General features: G+C 48.2%; 1 protein-coding gene across 1 annotated transcript in view; it reads left to right on the top strand.

Annotated features, from left to right (window-relative positions):
• Window positions 1-673: 673 nt before the first annotated feature.
• Window positions 674-26,362, top strand: part of ADGRF5 (adhesion G protein-coupled receptor F5) — a 69,205-nt gene continuing 43,516 nt past the window's right edge. Inside the window, exons 1-2 of the mRNA XM_065401721.1 lie at window positions 674-786; window positions 26,147-26,273. Coding sequence (XP_065257793.1) covers window positions 674-786; window positions 26,147-26,273 — 240 coding nt within the window. The remainder of the gene's footprint in view (window positions 787-26,146; window positions 26,274-26,362) is intronic.

Below are 26,362 nucleotides of genomic sequence, written 5' to 3'. Positions count from 1 at the left end.
AACACTGAGTCTAAGTCTCCTTTGGGGATCGAGCCCCTCCCCCCCAAAAAGAGTCCGGGTCACATCTGACAATGGGACTTCATCTCCTAAGCCAGTCGCCTTTTCTATTTCAGCCCCACAAACTATCAAAAAATGAAGCAACAGGTGAAATAGTGTTTGCCTTGTGTTGAAATTAAACTCTCCATCACTTCCATGGGGAACTCCCCCCCCCCCCCCCCCCCGGCCTCACTTTTCCTCAAGCACAGGAAATCCCATGGAAAAGGTTTTCACTTTTACATTTCCCTGGGCTTCCTCCCTCTCTCCTGGCTAAATGCCAGCTTAGTGTTTCAGACCAGCAGCAGCAGAAGGCAACACACTTCTGCCCTCTAGACACCGTGAGAACTGAGACAGTGGGGAAAATCGGCCCTGCCTATATGGCAGAGAGCCAGTCAGTCCCGTGTGGTATTTACTGGAGTTCCAGTAAATGTGAATGATGGGATAGATCCTCATTGGCCACAGAAAGGGGAAGTTGGGATCTTTGTTGGATGTTAGTTTGGTTTGTTCACTTAAATCCAAAGTCGCTTTCTCGCTCTGTGTGTGTCTCTGAAAATTGCTCTCAGGCTGTTCTACTATTTTTCCCAAAGGGTGAAAAACAGGTGTGTCTTCCTGATGTCACTGAGCTATAGAGGATTCTATGGGAAAACAAAGGACAGAGATTGAGACTGAAGCTCACACTTGGCCAGGAAGCGCCCTACCCATTGCAGGAGAAAGACTGCTCAGGGGAGCCTGGCACTTGCTTTCCTTCAGGTAAGGACTACGCATGTTGACTGTAACAACAGCCATTCCCCCTCATACTGTGAAATCATTTGGTCAGGAAAGTTTTCAGGGCCTGACTCTAAGCTCATGGGGCAAACCTAGAATAACTCAGTCAGAGTCCATGGACCCTGTGCAGATTTACATTAGCGTAACTGCCATAAGAAATGTTTCATTTTAAGGTGATAAGATGACAGCTTCCAGCATGATATTTTCAGCTTGTGGAAGTGGGAACTACACTATGTAACCTTCTGCTACATCCTTTTGGGTAGGTTTTAACTGCGACTATGACTAAGCTAGATAAAATTCAGTGCATCAGAGATGGAGGTGATAGGAGGTGCTGTATTAAGGAGGCACTGGTTTTATGTAGGAAACAAAATTAAACATGTTGCCTACAGTTACTTATCAACCTCTGAGAAACTGCAAGAACTATAAAAAGAACTTGATTGGTCAGCCTGGTGATGACAAAATAATGTTCCCCCTGCTAAATCTCTCCTCTGGCTCGGGTTTGCAGTGTAGATAAATGTGACATATTCCATTCAGATTATGCCATAATCATTTATTTTAAACGTGATCTCTTGCAGTCTGGCTCTGTCACTTTCACATTAGACCAAGCAGGGTTTTAAAGGAGAAGGACCTGGGATACGAAGTGCAGCACAGGAGACCTTAGCATGAGACTTTCTTTGGGTTTCACAGTTATCTTTATTTTCCATCACTTTTTCTACCCTCCCTGGGTTTTTAGTAACTCATTTATCTGCCGTTAATTTGTATCCTGGCAAAGCAGCCGTTACCTCTGTGTTGGCTTGTCATCAGTGTCAAGTTGTGAGTCAGTGGGAAAGCACAGATGCTTTCAGGGTAGATCACCTTCCTTTGACATGCACCTTGTGCAAGGATCTGATGATCCTGACTCCAACACTGTAGTCTCATGTAAGCATTGATTCAGCAAAGACTAAACCCTCCAAGCGCGATTACATTTATGCGGCAGCATTATCTAGTGATTAGCCCAGGGGACTGGGAGTCAAAAGACATGGATTTTATTCCTGGCTCTGCTACTGGGCTGTTATGTGACCCTGGGCATGTCGCATCACCTCTGTGCCTCAGTTTCCCCATCAGTGAGAGAATAATGTTCAGGTATGTTTGTAAAGAGCGTTTCAATTTTGGGAAGAAAGGTGCTATATAACTGCAAAATATTATTATGAATTCTGTTTTTATCATTGTTTTATCCGGTGAAACAAGTCTGTAACTATGGGAAAGCAATGGGTCAGAACTATAAAGGAGATCAGTATTAATTTGTGGAAGGCTAGAGTTTCTTTTTCTCACTAGTTACCTGTTGCTATTATACCCTAGAAGGTTCATTTTTCAATCCACAGATTTCCTGCTTACCAAGAAACTTTTTCAACATTTTGTTCACTTTCATTATCTTGCAATGTTTTGTACCAAGCCCTTGAATGAAAAGTAACATGAAGAAATTAGGGCCAACTCATTGGCTGGTGCAAATCAATGAAGCTCCATTGAAGTGGATGGAGCAAAGCTGATTTAGCAGAGGACCTGGTCCTAGGAGTACAACTTACTGTGAATCTGGCACTTGTTGTTATCAAACTTCCCCAGATCTTATCCCCTGAGCTTGGCTCCTTTGATTTTGATAACAAATAAAAACCCCTTCTTGAAATGGCTGAGCTGTAACTAAATATGTTTACTCTGGTCCCCTTACATTTGCTTATTGTTTTATCTTGTTATTTAAACATCCCTCCTCCTAGCTGAAACGAGCAGTTTTCTAATGTCTGAACTAGAGGCGTGGGAAATTCCTCAAACAAGGCAGAGCTTCCTCTGATTGTTAAAAGCCTGAAGCTTTACTAGAGTCTCTGCACTCTTTAACCCATTCACCTAGAGCGAGAAAAGCGGCCCCAGCATTGCGGCCTGTGGCTGACATCTCTGGCGTGCTGTGAGTAAGGTGGGATTGTAGTGAGGGAACATGGATGTGAATCATTTCAGTCAAAGCCACACCAGCATCTGGAACTATATTTCTCTTTGCAATGCAAAATTAAAATGATCGAAGGTAGTTCCTTGGCCTTAGGAGACCTCAGCACTTAGATTTAAGACCATAAGGGCCCATTATGATCATCTAGAGTGACCTTCTGTACAGCACAGGCAATAGAACCTCACCCGGTTATCTCTGCATCGAGCCCATCACTTCTGTTTGAGCTACAGCTGGCCTGCCAACGTCTAACAAATTCCTCCTCGAAGCCTTCCCCCGGCCCATCACAGCCACCATCTTACCAGCCGGAGGGATAGATCCCAGAGTCGTGCTGGGCTGCTGTTGAATAAGGAGAAGTGGTTTCTTCCACTCCCAGGCTCAGCTTGTTGCTTCTCTGTTTCACTTTAGCATATTAATGAATGTTCTTGTTAGGTGGAGCTCAAACGTCACCTGGAGCTGGCAGTTCTCAGCATTCTCCAGCTCAGTTCTGTGGCACGGAAGCTGTAGCGCATTGAGTTCCTGTCAGTCAGGTGCTTATATGGCCCCTGCAGCATCACAGTATGTGAGCGTCCAAAGGTTGAGGGATTATCCTCCCGGCACACCCTGTGAGGTGGGGATGTACCAGTGCTCCCATTATGGATGGGGAAGTGAGGGACACCGAGAGAGTAGGTTGCCTGGCCATGGTCCCACAGGGAGGCTGTGGTGAAGCTGAGAATTGAAGATAAGTGCCTTGAGACCCCACCTAGGACTTCACCACAAGACCCTGTGTCTTCCCTTCTGCTAACCTAGCTCTCCGCAGAGGTGACTAATGCCAGCTCTGACACAACAGCTCTGCGCTTTCATGTCCCACCGGGCAGTAACTGGAACTGTCGGGTGGGGGAAGAACCTCAGGAAGATGCCTGCTCTTTTTGCGAACACCTTTGTGCTAAATCATGTCCCAATCACAGCACTAGAGGGATGCACTCTCCGGGGCCCTGGGGAAGTGAAGGGGAAGCAGGTCTTGCTATACTTTTCAAAAAGTGCGGTCCCCACCACTGCATCCTTGCAGCTGCCAGCTGATGTGCAGGAAAGAACAAGGGCCCCTGAGCTAGTACACCCCTCTGAGCTGGTAACCACTGCCAGAAGCACCAACTAGCTCCACATCCCTGCGTGCTGCACCCAAATTGGCAACGTACAACATGGTGGATGCAGATGGGGAGGACCTCCTGTCCTCCCTTCTGTCACTAGTGCAGCTGCACCAGACCAGTCAGTGGATGGGCTTGTGATGAAAGCCCTGAGCTGTGACTCAGGAGAGCCAAGTTCCATTTTTGCCTCTGCCACAGAACTCCTGGGTGCCCTTGGGCACGTCACTTCCCCTTTCTTTGGCTCAGCTCTCTCTCTGTGAAACCACACTAAACTTTCCTCCCTGCCACACATAGCTGTTGGTGGGAAGATGAATGAATTCCTGTTTGGGAGGTGCTCTGTTCCTTTGCTGGGGAGGGTTGTATAAGTACCTTCTCCACAGAACCTCTGGCTAGCTGGATGGTTTTGCTTAATTTTTCTAGTTGCAGATGTTGTTGCCAGACCTGTCAATCAGCTTATAAGAGGGTTATGGAAGGCGGTAGGGGTGCAAGGCAAGTCCCAGGAACAGATCTTACTTCCCAATCTGCCCCTGGTGCTAAAACTTCTCTGTTCAGGGAGGGACAATTCTCCTGCTTAACCACTCGAACATATCCAGAGCTTCAAGACCAGAGAAGATCTTGTGGCACGTTGGGTTTGCTGTAGCCCAGCAATATCTGAGCTCCACTGATCCCCATTTAAATATTACTGCAAAGCACTTATCTTAAAACACCTGCCAGAGAAGTTTAATAGAGTGGAATTCTAGTGTCCGATTTAGTATCCTAGGGAATTCTGCGGTTAAAGCAGAGCTTCCTCCCATTGTTAAAATAGAAAGGAAAGGCCTCACTGGCGTTCCTGCTTTAACTCATTCCTATGGTACTAAATACAATAATAATATTTCACAAAGCTTGTCTACGTGCTTTATTACAGGCTCTTCATTCAGCTCTCCCTTGCTTCTGAAATTGGCGTACATGTCCTTCCGAGGCAAAGGAGGGTCCTGTGGTTAAGCCATTGGACTATGATGCCAGAGACTTGGATTCATTCCTGGCTCTACCACAGACTTCCTGGGTGACCTTGGGCAAGTCACGAATCCCTGTGCGCCTCAGTTCCCCATCTGTGAAATGGGGCCAATAATGCTTTCTTTCCCGTTCATCCCTGTCTTAGCTCTTTGGGGAAGGGACTGTCTCTTACTGTGTGTTTTTACAGTACCTAACACGCCACGGTCCTGATCTCAGTGTGGAGCCTTTACATGCATCTGTAATAGAGGAAAGAATCATTATTAGGGAAATGTATCAACAATGTCCCACTCTTGGTGACACTGCTGAGCTCCACCTGTGTTAGCTATTATTAATTATCAATAAGGCTGCGAGTTTGTCACGGAAATCACGGATTCTGTGACTTTGTATGACCTCCATGACTTCTGCAGTGGCCGGTGCACCTGGCCCGGTGGTTGCCTGAGCAGCTCAGGCAGCCCCTGTGCCAGTCGCACCGGCCGCTACTGTGCCAGTCTTGGGCCACCGCGCTGCCCCCGTTCCCACTCACCCAGCAGCAGCAGCAGGAGTTTGGGTGTGGGAGGGGGCAGGGGGTTGGGGCACAGGACAGGGTGAGGTGGGCTCTGGGTGGAGTTTACCTCAGGGGGCTCCCCAGAAGTGGCAACATCCCCTCTCCCTCAGCTCCTAGGCAGAGGCGTGGCCAGACAGCTCTGCCTGGGAACCATGGCCAATTGGAGCTGTGGAGCTGGCGCTCTTGGCGGAGGCAGCGTGCACAGCTGCCTGGCCACGCCTCTGCCTAGCAGCTGAGGGAGGAGGATGTCACCCCTTCCGGGGAGGCGCGGAGACAGGTAGGGAGCCTGCCAGCCCCGCCAACGCTCCCCCCTCCCAGCACCAGTGGGGGTCCCGGGCTGCACGCCACCGCCCACCCCCACAGCACCAGCAGGGATCCTGGGCTGCCCCCTCAGCACCTGCAGCACCCCTGGGTTGCTCCTCCCGAGCATCCGCAGCACCCCTGGGCCATCCCCGTCCCCAAGATTTAGTCAGTGGTATATAGTACAAGTCAAGGACAGGTCACGGGCCGTGAATTTTTGTTTACTGCCCATGACCTGTCCGTGACTTTTACTAAAAATACCCATGACTAAAACGTAGCCTTAATGATCATTATTACCGTAGCACGTAGGAGACCCAGTCCCATTGTACTATGTGCTGTACTAACACTGAAGAAGAAGATGGTCCCTGATCCAAGGACATTACAATCTAAGTATAAGACAAGATACAACAGATGGTGACCCATGGGGGACAAGGAAACAATTGGACACTCTTGGTCAGCATGAGAGGCTGTGTCAACACAGCAGCAGCCTGACTGGTGTCAAGTTTTTAGAGGAATCCCAGCAAAGGAGAGTTTTAAGGAGGGTTTTGGAGGAGGAGACTGCACCAGCTTTGCAATGTTTACACGGCGCGTGAGGGGCAGCCTGGGAGAAAGCACAATGGTGTTTGGCTGAAAATTCTATAAGTGGATAGGGGAGGCCGGCGTCATGGGCCGATTGGAGGCGGGAGCCGACCGCTCAGTAGTGAATAAGAGATGATAATTAGGGTGGGGCTAGGTCATGAGTTGGTTGCTACATAAGTGGCAGAGAAATCACACATTTTTCGTGAGTTAGTTATGACATAAATAGCAAATTTCGCAGATGTGATCATACAGTACATATACAGCATGTTACTACTAGGGTTACATTTGTAAGTCGCCCTGGATAAGGGAGTCTGCTGAATCAGGGTTCTCAAACTTTTTTTTTTTTTTTTTGCTGGGATCCCCTTGGAAAATATTTCAGGCTGTCCCCCAAAAAGTGATGACCCCTCCCCCATGATACCACCCTTACTTCTTCAGAGCTGAGCGCCCGGCCAGCTGCTGCCACTTTCTGGCTGCGCAGCTCTGAAGGCAGGGCAGAAGTAAGGGTACCAATACCAGCCCCCCACAATAGGCTTGTGTCCCCCTTTTGGGTTGGGACCCCGAGTTTGAGAAACGCTGTGTACTTTTTTAGGGCTGTCAATTAATCGCAGTTAACACCTGCGATTAATGGTGGGGCAGGAGGCAGGGCCGGCTCCAGGCACCAGCTTGGCAAGCAGGTGCTTGGGGCGGCCACTCCGGAGAGGGGCGGCAGGTCCAGCTGTTCGGCGGCAATTCTGCGGACGGTCCCTCGCTCCTGCTGGGAGCGAAGGACCTTCCACCGAATTGCCGCCACAGATCGCGATCGCGGCTTTTTTTTTTTTTGGCTGCTTGGGGCGGCCAAAACCCTGGAGCCGGCCCTGGCAGGAGGCATTGGCAGCGGGGGCGGGAGGGGACTGAAGCCCCAGCCCTGCAGCTCTGGAGGTGGCAGAGGGGCTGGAGCAGCCCCAGTCCTCAGCTTCCCCGGTGGCGGGGGGGGGCTGGAGCCCCATGCCCTAAACCTCGAGAGCGGCTGGAGGCCTGCGCCCCGATGGGGGCTGGAGCCCCGAGCCCCCAGCCCTGACCCTATATTTGAAAATATAGAAAACCCCAAAATATTTAAATAAATGGTATTCGAATATTGTTTAACAGTGGGATTAAAACTGCGATTAATCACGATTAACTTTTTTAATCACTTGATGGCCCTAGTACTTTTGTATACTTTACCTCATAGTATATAGGGTAAAAGCCCCCAAAACACCAGATTTCACGAGGGAGACCAGATTTCACAGTCCATTTTTTGCGGCCATGAATTTGGTAGACCCCTAGTCATGAGGGGCCTTAGAATGAAGATAGGCAGCTTATGTTTGATGTGCTGGAGGATGGGGAGCCAGTGGAGGGATGCAAAGAGCGGGGTGAGATGGTCAAAGTGATGGGCAATGCTAGGGCCCCTAGTGTTGATGGACTACTGGCTCCCAGAACTGTTTTAAGCACCATGATCGTTAACCCTGCTCAGAGCCAGTCTAATTGCCACCAGGCTTTAAGTAGTGCCTACAGCCAGATGTCTGCGCTAGGGCTCCCAATATCACTAACACAGGTGGAGTTGCACCAGTCTTAGCAGCAGGCAGCCTGAATGGAGTGATATCCCTTTACACCAGTGGAGGATCGAGCCCCACATAAGTGAAATGAGCAGTTTGGGGTCACTACTATGTTATTCCAGTCTTACAACAGAGTAATGTCATTGGCTTGCTCCGTTCAGAGCCCAAGGACCCTGCTGACTCAAACCCTTTACAAAGAGCAAATGTAACCCACTGGTGAGCGTGTGTTAGAGGTTCCCAATCCACAGAGGACATGAATTGGTATAGCCCCAGGTACAGCTGAAGCAGGTCATGCTTTTAGCTCTGGAGGTGTCTGGATCAATCAATGGTGTGATGGCCAAGATAATGGTCTTCACACAAAAACGTTGCCTTTTGAACTCCTGCCCTTTTACTCCATGGGAGCCTGGGGGCTTGTCAACATGGTGCAGTAATGTGCGCTACAGGAGTGTGATTTCTAACACGCACTAACCTATTGGGCACTAATTGCTCCACCTAAACCCTGCTGGTGTGCACTAAACGTTCCCTAGCACTCCTTAATGTCATTCCTTTTCAAACAATATTACGTTAAAGAGCACTAGTGAACATTTAGTGCATACCAGCAGGGTCTACAGGGCCCAACTAGTGTCCAATATGTTAATGCACTTTAGAAATCCCACCACTGTAGTCCTCACTGCCATACTGTGTAGACATGCCTTATGTTCCAGAACCAGGGTTATTCTCAGTGGTGTTACCTTGGCATAAAATTACAGTAACACAGTGGTGAATCACTAACTAACCACGTTACAAATGACTATGACTAAGATGGAACCAACAGCTTTGATAGCATAAAAAGGTCATAAAAATACAATAGCCTTGGCTTAACCCATTGGAAATGCTGTGACCGTATTCACCATATCCAAGCTACTCTGTACTATTTCAGGCAGAACCTGAGTACGTGGAAGGCACTGGACATTGTTTCAGATTTTTAATTCTGGTTGCTAGGTGTAACAGGCTGCTCCTTTGTGCAGGAAACTCCTTCACCCTCCAGAGTGGGTTATGTAAATATCAAGCCACTTCAGCTACTTCCTACAAAGCTAGCCAGAGCCAGCTGCATTTGTGTCATTTCAGCAGCTCCCATGGCGATAACAGGAAAATAAATAGAAAGTTAAAAAGGCTCAACAAGCAGGAAGGATCCAGTCATTGGGCTTTCTAGGACTTCAATGTGTAGGAGTAGCTTGTGCCTGGCCCACTATAGGGACGTGAGCCAACACCCATTGAAGTCAATGGAAGTTTGACATCAGTGGATGTTATTAGATTTAGGGCCCTCGGTGTGCACATGAGGGGAGAGAGTATGAGAGGTTCTCAAACTTCTTTGTGCTCATACACATGCTCCCAGTCTTTGCATTCCCTGAGCACAAGGACTGGGAGATGCCGGGCCAGCCAACCACTCTAGAAACTCCAAAATGTTACAAGGAGGGGAAGAGAAAGTTCACGGTTGCAGCTCTCCAATCACAATAGCCAGCAGAGAAGAGCCTGTGCCAAAGTAAGTTGATGTGCTCTTCTAGAGCGCTCCCAAACACATTGTGTTCAGATACCACAGTGAGGGGCAAGGTGTAAGAACCTCAATAGGATAGAATAATGCCTGCCATTTTTCATCCTATTTTTGTTTTGTTTTCCCCCCCTCTGCTCCTTTTTTCACAGTCTCCTTCAATGGAAAATGAGCCCAATAACACGGAAGTAGCGCTGACGGGGAATTTTTCAACTAATTGTTTTTTCATCTGGAAATGCCAATTTGTCAAAACCAAAATGGTCTGTGGGAAAAGGTCAATTCTGATGAATTTCCTCTTTGGAGAAATTGAGAAAAAAGCTTCAAAATTGCCTAGATGGAAAGTTTTGACATTTTCTAAATGAAAAAGGGTTGGGTTTGGGGTCTAAACTACTTTTTTCGTTTAGAAATTTAAGGTAACTAATTTATCGTTTAAAAAAAGTTTGTTTTTTTTAAAGTTATCCAAACAAATTGTTTTGTCAGCAAAACGAAATGGTCCCAATTGGATTGCTGTTTTTTTTCAGTGTCGGCTCACTAATATTTTTTAAAATTTGACTTTTTCGCCTGATCTGGAATGGGAAATTTTGTCAAAAATCTCAAAAATCATTTCCTACCCAGCTCCATATGCAAGTTGAAGAGAAACTTTCCAAGCCACAGTGTACACACTGGGTTGAGAACTAGGCAAACTCAGCTGCCTGAGTACTGAATGAATGAATGAATGAATGAATGAATAGTAGGTCTGCGCAGCACCATGAATGGTCGTCGTCATGGTCTTGTTTAATGGTCACCATGCATATTCCTAAAGCACTGGGGCCTGATTCACCGCTAGGTGTATGACAGCATAACTTCTCAAACTAAGGCCATTGTCTAAATTGCTGCTGTTCCACTGGCATAATTAACTAAATAACTACATCATTTATAGTTCCACAGAGTTTAAGGCCAGAAGTGGCCTTAGATCATGCAGTCTGACTTCACAGGCCATTAAATTTTACACAGGTACATGCCTATCAAGCCCAATGACTTTAGATAGGCTAAGGGCAGGTCTTCACTCCCCGCCAGATCGGTGGGTAGTGATCGATCTATCGGGGGTCGATTTATCGCGTCTAGTGTAGACGCAATAAAATCGATCCCCGAATGCGCTCCCCGTCGACTCCAGAACTCCAGCTCGCAAGAGGAGGAAGCGGAGTCAACGGGGGAGCGGCAGCGGTCGACTCGCCGCCGTCCTCACGGCCAGGTAAGTTGACCTAAGATACGCGGACTTCAGCTACGCTATTTGCATAGCTGATGTTGCGTATCTTAGGTCGACCTCCCCGCTAGTGTAGACCTGGGCTAAAGCATTTCAGACCTCAGGAGACAAAACTGTTCTGTGCCACAAGGAGAGACTGAGGTGCTGCCAATGTCCTTGATCCCTGCAATGCCTGGGAATTGATTAGTTGAGCTATGCCCAGATGATCCCAGCAGAAGAACTAAGCTCCACGCTGCAGAGAAAGACCCCAAGGTCCCTGCCAATCTGACCTTGTGGGAATTTCGTTCAGACTGCTCGCAATTTGTCAGACCCTGAGTATGTGAGCAAGATGTACCAGCCAGGCATCTAGAAAGAGAATTCTCTGTACCACCACAGAGCACTGGCCCACCCTGACCAGTGTCCCAGCTCCAGCTGGGGCAGCTCTGGTGCTTTAGATGGGGGTGAAAACAAATCCAGCCCAATCCCCCTCCTACCGTACCCCACACACATAGGTTGTTGAATTTCTTCCAGAAACTGCGTTAAAGTAAATGATATCTAATCTCCTCTTAAAACCTCCAAGTGATGATGACCCCACCTCCTTCCTGTTCAAATGTTTAATCGCTCTCACTGCTAGGAAACTGTGTCTTATTTCAAGGTTGAATTTATTTAACTTCAGCTTCCAGCCACTGGCTCTTGTTATGCCTTTGTCAACAAGGTTGAGACGCTCTCCTCCTCTGCCATCCTACCCTGGCCCTGCTATCAGCTCTCTTTTCTATGTGTAAGAACCTACATACAGTGATCAAGTCACATCTCAGGCTTCTCATCGATGAGCTGAATGGCTTAAACTCCTTAAGCCTCACATGATAAGCCTTGTTTTCCAGCCCTCGGGTCATTATTGTGGCCCTCCTTTGAACTTTCTCTATTATTTCCACATCCTTCTTGAATTGTGGACACCAGGGCTGGACACACTATTGTCTTATCAATGGTATGTTCAGAGGCAAAGATCACTTCTCTACTTGGGTTACCTAGAGAGGTGGTGGAATCTCCTTCCTTAGAGGTTTTTAAGGTCAGGCTTGACAAAGCCCTGGCTGGGATGATTTAGTTGGGGATTAGGTCCTGCTTTGAGCAGGGGGTTGGACTAGATGACCTCCTGAGGTCCCTTCCAACCCTGATATTCTATGATTCTACTTGACACTCCCCTTTCTGTACATCCAAGGATTGCATTAGCCTTTTTTGCCACAGCATTGCACAACAGCAGTGGTTCTCAAACTTTTGTACTGGTGACCCCTTTCACATAGCAAGCCTCTAAGTGCAACCCCCTTATAAATATATTAAAAAGTGTTTTTAATTTAACACCATTATAAATGCTGGAGGCAAAGCAGGGTTTGGGGTGGAGGCTGACAGCTCACGACCACCCATGTAATAACCTCATGACCCCCTGAGGTCCCGACCCCCAGTTTGAGAACCCCTGCACCACAGGGCTGTGCAGGCAACTTTCATTACATTGACATAAAACTGGAATAACAGAGGCATAATCAGCTCCCGTGTGCTCGTTTTCAAAAAGTCAGAGCAGAAAAGTGCGTCACAGCCTGTTTTTTACCCCCTGAATCCTTATCACCAAGTGGTTGAGCCTGGAATCCTTGATTAATATTTGTTTACATTATGTCGGTCTCACTGAGATGCGTTATCTAAAGTCAGTGCAATTTCCCCCACCTACCCTTACAGCAAACTCTCCCATGAATTATTGTTGTGCATGGGTGTGTGTTTCTTACAGTCATTGTGTTTTCTGTTTGAAACAAACATTGTCTGCTCACCAGTCATATTATAACCCTGTCAGAAGTCATGTTTTAGGCAATGAATAATAGCATGGAGGCAAAGCCAGTCCATATTGGCGGACAGGAAAGAACAGTGAACAGCAAAAGAAAGTTTGCACTGAAATTATGGCTTTAGGCTCCAGAAATCTGGTCTCTTAAAATAAATGCACAGTTGATGCTGTTAGATTTAAAGACCTTGGGCCAGATCCTAGTGTACCTCTGTCATGGAGTGTGGGGGAGTCAGGGTCCTGCACCACCCTCTTCCTGCGATTCATCGTGACTCTCAGCCAGCCAGTAAAATGGAAGGTTTATTAGACGACAGGAACACAGTCCCAAGCAGAGCTTGTAGGTACAACCAGGACCCCTCAGTCAGGTCCCTCTGGGGGGCAGGGAGCTTAGACCCCAACCCTGGGGTTCCCTCCGTTTCCCCAGACCTCTCCAAACTGAAACTCCCTCCAGCCGTCTCACCCAGCCTTCCCCCGGCTCCTCCTCCAGCCTTTGTCCAGTTTCCCGGGCAGAAGGTGTCACCTGGCCCCATCCTCCTCCTGGCTCAGGTTACAGGCTCAGGTATCGTCCCTCAAGTAAAGTCACACCCTGCTATCCCATCCCCCATGCAGACAGTCCCAGTAAAACTAGACAACATTCCCAGGTCAGTCCGCCCCGCTCCCTACTGCGTCACAATCTCCACTGACACCAAATGAGCTACGCAGAATTGCACCAGCTATCAATCCGGTCCCTTGATGCAATGGCCAGTTACAGCAAGTGCTTGGCGACTAACCGATGTTTCAGTTCACTGACAAGCCCAAAATTAAAAAAAAAAAGTTTTGGGGCAACCCCAAACCAACATTTTTTTTAAATTTTCAGTGAATCAAAAAATAGGAACAAAATTCATTTCAGCACAAAAGTAAGGTTTCACTCGTCCCAAAATGAAACGTAATGTCAATTTCAGGCATTTTTAGCTTTAAAAAAAAAAGAAAAGAAAATAAATTAAGGAGGAGGAAGTGAGGCCCATGTGCTCCTTATACCCAAGAGCCTGGGGGTCAGGGCATTCAGCTGGGATGTGGGAGACACTCTGGGGCACAGACTTGAACCAGGATCTCCCACATCCCACATGAGTGTCCTAACCGCAGTGTTATTGACTATAAGAGGGAATCCACTCTTTTCTCCTCATTGCTTTTGTGGATGGTGCCTACGTCCCCTTATGACGCTAGCCTGGAAAATCAAAACATTTCATTTTAGAAACTTCAAAACGGGTCATTCTGATCATTCCAAAACTTTTGGTATGCTGGTTTTCAACTAAGCCAATTTGCCCAACTCGGCACCTGTGCGTGAAATGAAGCAATCAACCCAAATCAGCATTTCTAGGCAAGAGAAAAGCTTCAGCTGAAAATTGTTGCCCCTCTCAAGTCACAACCCTTTGTGTAGTAAGGGCCAGATTTTAAAGGTATTTAGGCGCCTTGTGTGATTTTTTTTTTAATAGCACCTCGGTGTCTAACTCCTCTTGATTTCAATTTCTAGGAGAGTTAGGTACCGAGGCATTGTTGAACAACCTTGTAGATGCCTATCTGCATGTTTAGGTACCTCAATGCCTTTAAAAAGCTGGACTTAAGTCTCTAGCTTCTCCTAATTCCTCTCTCCCTGCTTTTCTTTTCTCTCAGGTGCTGACACCATAGACTTTTCCCCATGCATGTCTGAGAGAGAAAATAGCTCAATAACTACCAGGGGCAATAAGCATGGCAGCCAATAGGCACTTAGATACATGGTGATGGGTATCTCAGAAAATAAACGGACAATTGAAATCAGAACATTGGCCACTGTTCGCATAGCTGAGACTGCTGGCGTAGGTGCAGAATGCTGGCAATCCCTATTTAAGTTGATGGGAGAAGAGGGCACTCGGCGCTTGTAGGAATGAGCTCATATGTTCCCGGGCTACTCAGACAACACTAAAAACAACGAGGAGTCCTTGTGGCACCTTAGAGACTAACAGATTTATTTGGGCATAAGCTTTCATGGGCTAAAACCCACTTCATCGGATGCATGGAGTGAAAAAAACAGTAAGCAGAATATATATTATAGCACATGAAAAGGTGGGAGTTGCCTTACCAAGTCGGGGGTCAGTGCTAATGAACCAATTCAATTAAGGTGGAAGTGGCCTATTCTCAACAGTTGACAAGAAGGGGTGAATACCAAGGGAGGGAAAATTACTTTTGTAGTACTAATGAGGCCAATGAAATCAAGGTGGCCCATTTCCAACAGCTGACAAGAAGGTGTGAAGTATCAGGGGGTAGTCGTGTTAGTCTGTATCTACAAAAACAACAAGGAGTCTGGTGGCACCTTAAAGACTAACAGATTTATTTGGGCATAAGCTTTCGTGGGTAAAAACCTCACTTCTGAAGAAGTGAGGTTTTTACCCACGAAAGCTTATGCCCAAATAAATCTGTTAGTCTTTAAGGTGCCACCAGACTCCTTGTTGTTTAAGAAGGTGTGAGTATCAGCAGAGGGAAAATTACTTTTTGTAGTGACCCATCCACTCCCAGTTTTTATTCAGGCCTAATTTGATGGTGTCCAGTTTGCAAATTAATTCCAGTTCTGCAGTTTCTTGTTGGAGTCTGTTTTTGAAGTTTTTTTGTTGAAGAATTGCCACTTTTAAGTTTGTTATTGAGTGTCCAGGGAGCTTGAAGTGTTCTCGGTAAGGAATAAGGGGTGGGGTGGGTTAGTGGGCTACACCCTCGCTTTATTAGATTATGATGGTCCACTCTGGGGATGTGGGGTGTACATGGAGGGGGTGCATGAAACAGTCACTCGCCATACAACCTCCATGTAAGGGCCCATCACAATCACAGTTCTTGCATTCTTCTGGGTGCAAGGACTGCATGGAGAACTCCTGAGGGCATTCTGCACCAAAAAAATTAAAATTCTGCACACAATATTTTAAAATTCTGCAAAATTTTGCAAAGTTTATTTGTCAGATGAATGTGGAGGCTCCAGCATGGCACTGGGGAGCACAGGCCACTGGCTGTACAGAGGTGGGAGATCACTCTGCAGCTCCACCCCACCGGGACACAGAATCAGTGGTGAGGCTGCACCCAACTCTGACACAGCACAAGGACTGGGCCTGCCCCAGAAATACCCCAGGGCTCTGCCCCTCTGTGCCAGATGCACCAGGCTCAGCAAGGCAGGATCCAAGTGTGGAGGGGCTTAGTGTAGGGGGTTCCGGGTGTGGGTTGAGCGGGTTCTGTGTGGGGCAATCTGGATGCGGGTGGCTCAGTGGGGGATCCAGGTGTGTGTGGGGGAATCTGGATGCACAGGGGCTTGTTGGGGTGTGTGTTCTGGGTGCAATGGTAATGGGACACTGCCGGGGGGTCCAGGTGAAGGTGGTTGGGGCTCAGCAGGGTGGGTCTGGGGGGATAGAGCTCAGCATGGGGGTCTGGATGTGGGGAGCTCAGTGTGGGGGCTCTGGTGTGGGAGGAGTGGGGCTCAGTGGGGTGGGGATCCAGGTGCAGTGGTTGGGGCTCGGTGGACTCAGGATCTGGGTGTGGGTGGCTCGTCAGGGTGGTCCAGGTGCAGGGGGAATGGGTCTTATCGGGCGGGGGGGTCTGAGTGTTGGGTGGTGGTGAGGCACAGTGGGAGGGTCTGAGTATGAGGGGGTCTGGATGCATGGGGGTTGAGCAGATGGAGGTGCAGCTCTCTGTACAGGGATCCCTCCCCCTGAAGCTTAGGAGCGATGGGTGCAGGAAACACCGGGGTGGGGGGAAGTTTGCAGAGCTTCCTACAGCTGGGGGAGAAATCTGGGGGTGAGTCTGACCCGGTCCCGGATGCTATGCAGGGGAAGAGGAAGTCCTGTCCTCCCCAGCCCAGCCAGGACTAGCAGTTGAGTCTGGCACAGGGTAGGAGCCATCAGCCGGGTCTTCCCCAGTCCTGCCCCCTGCCCCACAGAGATTGACCTCTCTGCCGACTGCCCTGGGCCCCCGAAACATACTGCTGGGGAGGGTCGCATGGCCGCTCTTGTGGCTTCCCTTTGTTTCCCCCTCAGAAAGTGGAGTGCCAAGCCCGGAGCCCCTCCCCCATTCTGCCCCTTCCCCCACAGCCCTTCTCCGGTTCCGATCCCCGTTCTGCCCCCACTCCGCCTCTTTCCCCCGAGGCCCCGCCCCTTGCTCACGCCTTCCCCCTGCTCCGGTGCTGCGGCCTCAAGACCAGAAAAGCTCTGTGACCCCACCACAGCCCTGGGGCCGCGGCAGGGAGCACGAGCTCCTCTAACCCCAGAGGCATGGTTGGGGGAGATTTTTCCAGGGGCCCCAAATCCTCCACTGCCCCCCCTCCCGGTGGTATGAGGTTTGCGGAGGCTTAGCCTCTCTCAGCCTCCATTACGCACCACCCTTGGGGGCAAGCAATGGGGCCTCTCTCCCATGTGTGGTACCCAAAGGTTCATGGGGAAAGCCATTCCCAACCTTACCGGTCTCCGGGCAACCACTTTGGCTGCCCTTCTAGACCAGTTCATTAACCTCCTCTGCCCCTGGCGACACTGCAGGCAAAGTGGCCATGCTGCAATTCACTCACCTGACCCTTCTGACTGGGCTCACAGAGCAGGCAGGGCAGGTTACTCTTGCTCCAGACAGTAAAACTGCCCCAGGTTTGCACAGTGGTGAAGGTAGGGGCTGTCAGCAGCACGGTGTTCCCAAACGCCATGCTGAGCATTCGGTTCACTATTAATTCCCAACACCAGCAAACCGTGAAACTAACAAAGCTGGGCTAAACCACTCCACGTTCACTTGCTGGTATGTCGCAGCCCCAGCCCCAGCCTTTCATCGGTTCTTGCACCTTTTCACTTTAAGCTCGCTAAGGCTGAGTGCCACTTTATCTGTGTTTGTGCAGCACCAAGCACAACCGATTGTAATCTTTGGCCCTGTGACCCTTACAGAAATGCTCACAAATAATACCAGCTGACTCAGAGACCAGGTTATCACCTACTGACTCATTAACAACCCTTCCTGCAGTGCATGAAATTTCTGTTGGCTTCCTTCATCCAAATAGTGACCCAGCCAGATCTGTCTGAAGTTGTAAAATCTGGCATGATTACAGCCTCCAGTGATGTGATTGTAATTTATGAATGAGGTGAGGAAAAAACCACTTAGCAGTGTGATTAGGAGGCGTGACTGGCCACCAGCCCTGACATCGCCTGTTGAGCACGTACCCGATGCTTTGACATTGGATTTAATGGTGCAGTTTTTTCACAGGTGCTTATGAAGTCCAGTTACAAAGTTGCATTTTGTGTATACATTAGGCAGAGCTTTGTAAGCACCTGGCAGTCTGTTCCCTAAAAGCATGAGCCCCTGGGAAGGCTGGGGTTAGGCCATTGTTAAACATAGACTTTGCCGACAGTAGTGCAGCGCAGCCTGCAATGATGCTGTGATGTATCATGTACCTGTAAATATTCCTGTTACATATGGGGCTGCTCGAACTCTGTGAATCTCTGAAAAGCAACCAGCCTGCTGGCCTATCAGTGTAACTTTCATATTCTTTCCCCTTGGCGATTAAATCAAAGGCAGTAAATATCATTCCATTGCAATTTCATAAAGAAGAGCACCCCGGGGTAGCTGGCCAGCCCTCATTTTTGTCAGGTTAGTTACCACTTTCATGACACTTTGTTTAATCCAAACAAATAGTATGAGTAATGCTGGCAGAACAAGTTAAGCCACTTGCTGGAGCAATGTGCAGAAAAGGGGCTGGAGACTTTGATCACATGTAGGGAAAAAATAATATACGTACTTGGTAAGTGGTATCAGGAAACGACGCCTTAAAATGCCTAGCATGGTCTACTGTAACAGTGCCACTGAGGTTGCTTTGAAAGGAGTCCCAGCCACAAACCCCAGCCATTCTCCATGCAGCAATGACAACCCGGCCAGTTCATTGAACATCCTGCATTGGGAGCAGGCAGACAGCTAGTGGAAGGGAGAAAGACTTTTAAGACGGCACGAGTTGAATTCAGGGAGCTTTCCTCAGGGAAAACTGGACAGGTAAAGCAGATTACACACCTGGGTTTCATTTATAGCCTTTTCATCTGAAAGAAACGTTAAGCTGGGTTTGTAAGAGGCACTTTAAAGACTAATCAGTGAGACTTCTGACAAACTCTCAGAAGTTGGGAATGAAGAAGAGCAGCTCTCAGCTCATGGAAAGTCAGATTATCCTCTCCCAGCTCAGGTTGGTTCCCTGGTGTATGTTTTCTAGGGTTATTTTGTATCCGCGAGCCAAATTTGTTTTCAGCCAATGATTTGACAGCAAACCGTCAAATGCTGTAGTGCAGGAGACAGAGCTGGAAGCAAAGTTGGGTCTTTCTTGCTTTCTTAGCTGTTGCAGCTTAGAGATGTGTGGATGAAAGAGTACAGACACCTTGCCAGCCAAGGCATCTGCATCAGCCTTGGAGTGAGGGCTGGTTGAATATTTCCCACTGAAACTTTTTTCAACCTAAAATTGGGGGTTTGCTCTAATGGGTGGAAACTGTCTGCTTTTCTTGAAAACGTTGAATGTGTTGTTGGATTATCAGTGTGTGGTTGCTGAAAATCAAAAAAGAGCTCAGGTTTCTATCTCTGGGTTTTGCAGTGAACAGCTGAAATGTTCTGCTGGAAATTCTGACAGAAGCAACTTTTAGGTTTGGCAGAAATTTTCTTTAGGAAAATAAAATCACTTTCTGCCCAACTCTGTTAGGACTTTAGTTGCCCGCCTTCACAATGTGAGAAACGCAGAAAGAAAGTTTGTGAGAGAAAGTAGGAAGGACTAGGGAACCCAAAATTAAAGTGATTAGAGATTGTTTAAACCTTGTTTGAATTGCCTTTGGGGCAAGACTAAGCAGAGTTAGATCTAAACAACTCTGGGGGGGTCAGGGAATGTCTAGGGTAGGGGAAAGAAGAAAGAAAGAAATTACTGACATTTACTATGTTCTCCCATCATGCTCTCAGTCTCCAAGGGTGTTAGTCTCTTTCACTATATTTGTCATGCTGACACAGTGGCTCAGAAATGTTTTATTACCTCTAGCCACTGTTTTTTTATAATGTACATATAAAACATGATTGCTGCTGAGAACACTTAAAAGCTACCTTGAAACACAAACCTACAGGGGCATTACCACAGACCCAACAGGCTGCTTGAGAGAGAAGCTTCATGTTCTGCAGAAATAATACTTTTGCGCTAAGTTTCATTTCATGCTATCCCAGCACAAAGGATCTGATGTGACAGGCGACTTTTGCTGTGATAACCAATAGTACAGGCCTGCACAACATACGGCCCGCGGGCCGCATGTGGCCCGCGTGGGCTCACTGTGCGGCCCACGGGGGGCGTGAGTAGGCAAGCGGCGAGGTGGGGCAAGCCAACGGCTGGCTGGCCAGCGGGCGGGTGGGTGGGGTGGTGAAGAGGCCAGTGGCAGGCTGGGGAGTGAGGGTGAGCCAGCGGCAGGGGGCGGGGGCAGCAGCAGAAGGTAAGAGGCCAGCAGCGGGCAGCCAGGTGAGCCGGCGGCGGGGGAGGGGGGCTGAGGAGGCGAGCGGGCGGGCAGTGGCGGGGGGGCAGGTGAGCTGGCAGCGGGGTTGGGGGGCTGAGGAGGCGAGCAGGCGGGCAGTGGCGGGGGGGCAGGTGAGCTGGCGGCGGGGTTGGGGGGCTGAGGAGGCGAGCGGGTGGGCAGTGGCGGGGGGGCAGGTGGGCTGGCGGCGGGGGAGGGGGGTTGAGGAGGCGAGCGGGTGGGCAGTGGCAGGGGGGCAGGTGAGCCGGCGGCTGAGGAGGCGGGCGGGCGGGCAGTGGCAGGAGGGCCAGTGAGCCAGCGGCAGAGGAGGGGGGCTGAGGAGGCGAGTGGCGAGTCGTGGCTGACCTGTTCCACTGATCTTGTCTCTCGTAAAAATTGGTGCTTTTTGCTGCTTTTCTCTGGGATGGGGGTTGTCCCAATGCTGCAAAGAGGGTGTTCCCAAAAGAAGGTGCTTGCTTCTAACCCCTGAGGCCCTCAGTATGTCTGCTCTTCTCTAGTCAGCCCACTTGACAAGTTTGATTGTCCTTGGTCTGGCTCCCATCCCCTCTCCAAGGGTTGCAGCTGTCTGGAGGTGCCTGCCTTCCATGCCTTCCTCATTCACACCTCATTCATTCAACAGGGCAATTGATTACAAAGTGGGGGGAAGATCTTATTCTACTTCTAGCCAAAAAGACATTTTTCTTTTACCTTAATTATACTACCTTAGGGGCCCGCTATAACATATTACCAAGGTTCAATACAAAGTCATATAAAAGTTATACAAAAATGCATAATGCAGAGATTTATCTACAACTGCATTGATTGACTGCTGTGTGCAGTAATATAGTGACCCCTGGGGCTTTGAATGAGGCTTTATACTTGGGGGGGGTCGAGGGGGCAAGCGGCGAGTTGGAGGTGAGCGGGTGGGCAAGCGGCGGGTGGGCAAAGAGGCGAGCAGTAAGCCAACAGGGTTCTACGGGCGGGCATGGGGGTTTCTGGAAGGGGAGGGAGGAGGTGAAAGGAGGCGAGTGGTGGGTGGGGGACTGACTAGGAGGAATGCAGCAAGCCAGCGGGGGGTTACGGGGTGAAGAGGGGTGTGATGGTGGGGCCGAGCAGGGGTGTGTGTGTGTTGTGTTTCGGGGGGGCTGGGGGGGGCTGGGTGGGTGGGGTGTTTCGGCGGCGCTGGGGGGGGGGTTCGGTGGGGCTGGGGGGGGGGTTCGGCGGGGCCGGGGGGGGGGGGGGTTCGGCCCTCAGTTGTTTTCTTTGGAGTAATATGGCCCTCGCTGCTTTACAAGTTGTGCAGGCCTGCAATAGTGCAATTAACTTGCTTGTATACCATTGCCTTAATTTTTGCTTAATTTCAGATTTAGTGTAATCCCAGGAAATTTTGATATATTATTTATTAATGGCATGCTATATAACGTAATGTATTGGAAGGAAACATTATAATAGAGAATATCAAAACAATGCACTTGTTCAGCAGGAAAATAATCTTTCTTACTACACGTTCATATGCAAACAAGAAAGCATATGACAGCTCTTTGTACCGTCCTGCTCTGAAACAAGATAAATTTAGAAACCTGTTTAGATATACTGTATAATTAAAATGTACACCTCAGTGTTTACCTAATACATAAATAAATATTTATGTTTGAGTAATAACACAATTAGTATCAGGGGGTAGCCGTGTTAGTCTGTATCCACAAAAACAACGAGGATTCTGGTGGCACCTTAAAGACTAACAGATTTATTTGGGCGTAAGCTTTCGTGGGTAAAAAAACACTTCAGATGCAACACAATTAGTGCATGTCTCCTTTGGCAAGCTACTAACTGCGCCTACTAAAGATACAGCTAATGGGACATTTGCTCTTAGTTATGTGGCTGCCCTGATGATGTATTTGGGGAAAGATTCTGACCCAGAGTGTTTGTAGTTGCACACAAGATTGTGAATGGAAGAACGGGGAATGCAAAATTTCACAAGGCACTGTCTATGCTCAGCGCGACCGCTATTTTTCATGATGATCAGTATTGGTTCATTGTTTCCTCTCCCCATCTATTTGTTTATCCACCTGTGGTTTGTTTCAACTGTAAGCTCTTCAGAGCACGGGATGTCTCTGTGTTATATGTTTGCATATCGCATGGAGCCCTGACCTCTGGGTGCCACAACAATACAAATTATTAATTATTAGTAGTAGTAGTAATAGTAGTAATAATAAATATTCTCCTCTTCTATGTTTTGTGGATTTATGAATGTGCCTACAGTTAACGGCATACATTTCCCCTATACTTCATAGACCTCAAAGAGTTTGGGCGTATGGACTCATAGAATTTGCATGAAGACTACAGAGAGTCTTTCATAAAGTACCATACAGCGTGCAATGTTTCCATGTGAATTTGTCTGGCCTGCAGCCACAGTGTGTGATGGACCTGACAGTGGGATGGGAGAGTCCAAGCACTTTCCTAACATTTCATGAAGTGAGGTTTGTTAGTCAGCGAGGGGCACTCTTCCCCTGGAATCAGCACTGAATGGAGGTCCTGGCTTGGTGTGAGGGATGCTGCTTTAAATACTGGTATCGGTGCACAGCATAAGGCACTGGGCTGTGCATTAATGATTTCCATAGGGTCTGGGGAGAAGGATCCACTCAGGACAGCAGCGCCTCGCCATCCATAGGACAGAATGGCAAGTGGGTCCATATAATTGGGCATCACTGGCCCCACCTCTGTCTTACCAAAGTAACCCCCTTCTGAGCTGTTCCAGTGGAGTTACTCTGGATTTACACCAATGTGACTGGCTCTCCTCCAACATCCATTTCCTCTGCGCCTGCCCTCACACCGAGGAGCATCTCAAGCAGAAATCCCATGACCAGCCTGACTTCCTACACTACAAATTCATTCTCTCCTCCTTCAGTTCTGCCGTCTTCCTAGCTAAACAAGTCCACTTTGCCACCTTAATCAGATCTCATGCCTGCAATCCCAGCTGCCTTTTTACCATCTTTGACTCACTCCTCAAACCCTCTGTTCCTCCTGCCTCCACTTTCTCTCCACACAGGATCTCGCCAATTTCTTCCAAGAGAAAATGGGCAAAATAGGACACGATCTCCTCCTCCCCTCACTTGCCCGCCTTCCCCCTTTGCCTCCTACAACTCTTTCCTCCTTCTTCCCTGTCACAGACACAGAAGTTTCTTGGCTGCTCTCCTACTGTCCATGTGCCCCTGTGACCCCATCCCATCTCCTGGTCTCCCCCATGCCCACTCGCATCTGCTCCCATACTCTATTCTGAACCTCTCACTCTCCCTTGGCTTTTCCCCTCCCCATACAAACATGCTGTAGTCCTCCCATCTTAATCCCTCTTGGCCCCCACTTGCCTCGCCAACCACTTTCTCATCTCCCTTCTATCTCTAAGCTCATGGACTGCACTACATACAATCACTGTCTGGAGTTCTCCTCCAGTTCCATCCTAGACCCTCTCTAATACAGCTTCTAACCCTAGCACTCCACTGAAACCGCTCTCACCAAAGGCTGTAATGACCTCTTCCTAGCTAAATCTCAGAACTAGTTCTCTACCCTCTTTCTCCTTGACCTGTCAGCCACTTCAACACAGTGGGCCGTGGTCTTATTCTTGAAATCTTGTCCTCCTTTGGCTTTTGTGGCTCAGTCCTCTCCTGGTTCTCCTCTTACCTCTCTAATCGCTCCTTCAGCAAGTGCTTCAGAGAATCCTCCTCATCCCCCCCTCCAGCTTTCCTCAGGGCTCTGCCCTTGGTCCCTTATCTTCTCCATCTACCGCTTATCTCTGAGCAATGTCATCCACAAACACAAATTGACCTGCCCTCTCTGTGCTGACAACTCACAGATCTACATCTGTACTGCAGGCCTGTCTTCTTCTGTCCAAACTAAAGCCTCAGCCAGTCTCACTGACTTCTCCTCCTGGATGTCAGCTCAAGCTCAACATGGCTAAAACAGAACTCGTAATCTTTCTCCCCAAACCCTCCCTCATCCTCCTTTCTCAAGCCCTATGGACAGCATCACCATCCTGCCTGTCATTCGGGCCCATCACCTGGGCCGCATCTTCCGTTCAGATCTGTGTCATGATACCCAGGCTATGTCTAAATCTTCTTTCTGCATAACATCACCAAGATACAGCCTTTCCTATCCATCCACACAGCTCACATTGTCCTCCAGGCTCTCGTCATCTGACACTGCAATTAGTGCCACATCCTTCCCTCTGGCCTTGACAAATGCAATCTTGCCCCTCTCACATCCCCTCAGAAGGCTGCTTCAAGGATCATTGTAGCCTGACACTTTGACCGTGTCTCCCCTCTCTTTGCATCCTTCTGCTGGTTGGCCTGTTCTATTAGGTCAGACATAACCTACTTGACTTCACTTTCAGGGCCCTGCCCTCACAGCCTATCCTTACCCTACCTACCATCTCTCATTTGCTATGGAAATGTCAGCTCCCACTGCCAATCGGCCCACAATGCCAATGTCCATTGCCCACTTATTAAATTAAACAAGTGCCATCGTACTTGCTCCCACGCTGCCCTTCCCAGTAAAGGACAGCAAAGCGACCTCATTATCCACCCTCAATTTGCTCCTCAAAAATCTCTTTTGCCATGATGCTAACAACGGCTAGGCTGCTGGTGTGCAGAGACCACTGCCTGTCGTGCTAACCAGTACTATCTCTTTGTTTCCTTGGGCTCCCCCATCGGGCTCTATCTATTTGTTGTCTCTTTTCTTATACTTAGATTGTAAGTCCCTTGGAGCAGGGCCTGTCTTTTTTTCTGTGTTTGTACAGGACTTTGCACAATGGGTCCCTGGTCCCTGACTGGGGTTCATAGGTACTACAGTAATGCAAATGGTAAATAACAACAAAAAAGAGTAGAATTTGGCCCAATAGCTCCAAACTAGTTATGATTACACTGATTCTCCTCTTGCTTACTCCAATGTAGAGCAGGAGTAACGCCGTTGAAGTCAGTGGCGTTACTATAGCTGTATACTGGTGTAAGCAAGAAAATAAGCTGCTTATTTTTTTTTCCATAGAAAAGCTTTTTTTTCCCTTATGAAAAAGAGTCTTTAGAAGGAAACAAACATTTGTACAAAAAAAATTCCTCTACATTTTCCAATGTTTTGATTAAATGAACCCAACATACTTGGTGTTCGAAATCTGAAAAATTGCTGGGTTTTAATTTTTGTATTCATTCACATCCTGTCCCTTTTTACTGGGACTGAGTTTTGTTCCTGCCCCTCACAATGCCGTCCTTCTCTATTTTACAAATGTGTATCCCCGTGGATGGCTTCTCCAGGAAAGCAGGCTCATTTCCTCCTTGTCTAGGAAGAAGATCCGGAAACATACCGCGTTGAAAGTGGTGCATTGGCCTTATGTTCATCCTTTACATAGGGGTGAATATAAACACTAGCTTGAAGCTGAGACCTTTTAGAAACTCTTCACTGTTCCTGAACATTATTGTTGTTATTAGCATAATGCCTAGAGGCCCCATTGTGCTAGGTGCTGTACACACACACAGTAAGAAACAGTCTCTGCCCTGAAGAACTTACAGTCTAAATAAACAAGACAAAGAGTGGGAGATGAAACAGAAGTGAGGTGACTCAGACAAGGGTGCACAGCAGAGTCAGGAATAGAACCCAGCAGTCCTGAGTCCCACTCAACTTCCCTAGCCTCGAGACTAGTCTAGTCTCAACAAGCTAGTAACTGCAATGCTGGTCATGAGAATGGCACTCATAGCACATTGCTGGTAAAAACCAGACGCTCCGTCTTGTCCTGGGACTGAAACCTCTTTGGGGCAGGGATCATTTTTTCTTTATCCATTGTGTACAGCACCTGCCAATCCCTGAATGGCACGTCCATGTGCTCCCCAGTATGTATAACAACAATGAAAGGAATCCCTTTCTCTCCCTTGGCAGGTAGCAGAGCTGGCACATTTCAGGGAGAAGTACTACAAGCACAAAAAAAGCCAGGGAGCCTTTTAGGGCCAGGATACCCTGGGAAAGGGAGTTGAAGGACAAAGTCATGTGGTAGGAAAGGAAAAAGGAAGTACATTATATAAATAAATATTTCCCCCTCGTTGTGGCTTGTTGCTCACCTAGCACTACAGTGACCATAATTTGACTGAAAATAGTGCTTTTCAATGGGGTTTATTAATGATTTTCACTATATAAATTAATAGAAAAATTCCTAACCTTTTGCTGTATTTTTCATTCAGGTTCTGCAATAAAATATTGGGTGAAATGCTGTCCCTGGGCATTACAGTCTGCTTCCTACTTCTAGTTCTCACCACATCTACCCATGCTTCGATGGAAGTTAATTTTGACCCATTCATCCATCTCTCAGTAAGTAACCTTCAACTTTTATGGTGGTTTTCTGTTGGTTTATAACAACGCCTAACTCTGCAATGACCAGATGTCCCGATTTTATAGGG

This window comes from Emys orbicularis, chromosome 3 (assembly GCF_028017835.1).
Source record: "Emys orbicularis isolate rEmyOrb1 chromosome 3, rEmyOrb1.hap1, whole genome shotgun sequence".
NCBI classification, from domain to species: Eukaryota; Metazoa; Chordata; order Testudines; family Emydidae; genus Emys; species Emys orbicularis.
Note: the sequence above shows the minus strand (reverse complement) of the source record. Positions and strands in the feature narration are given on the sequence as shown.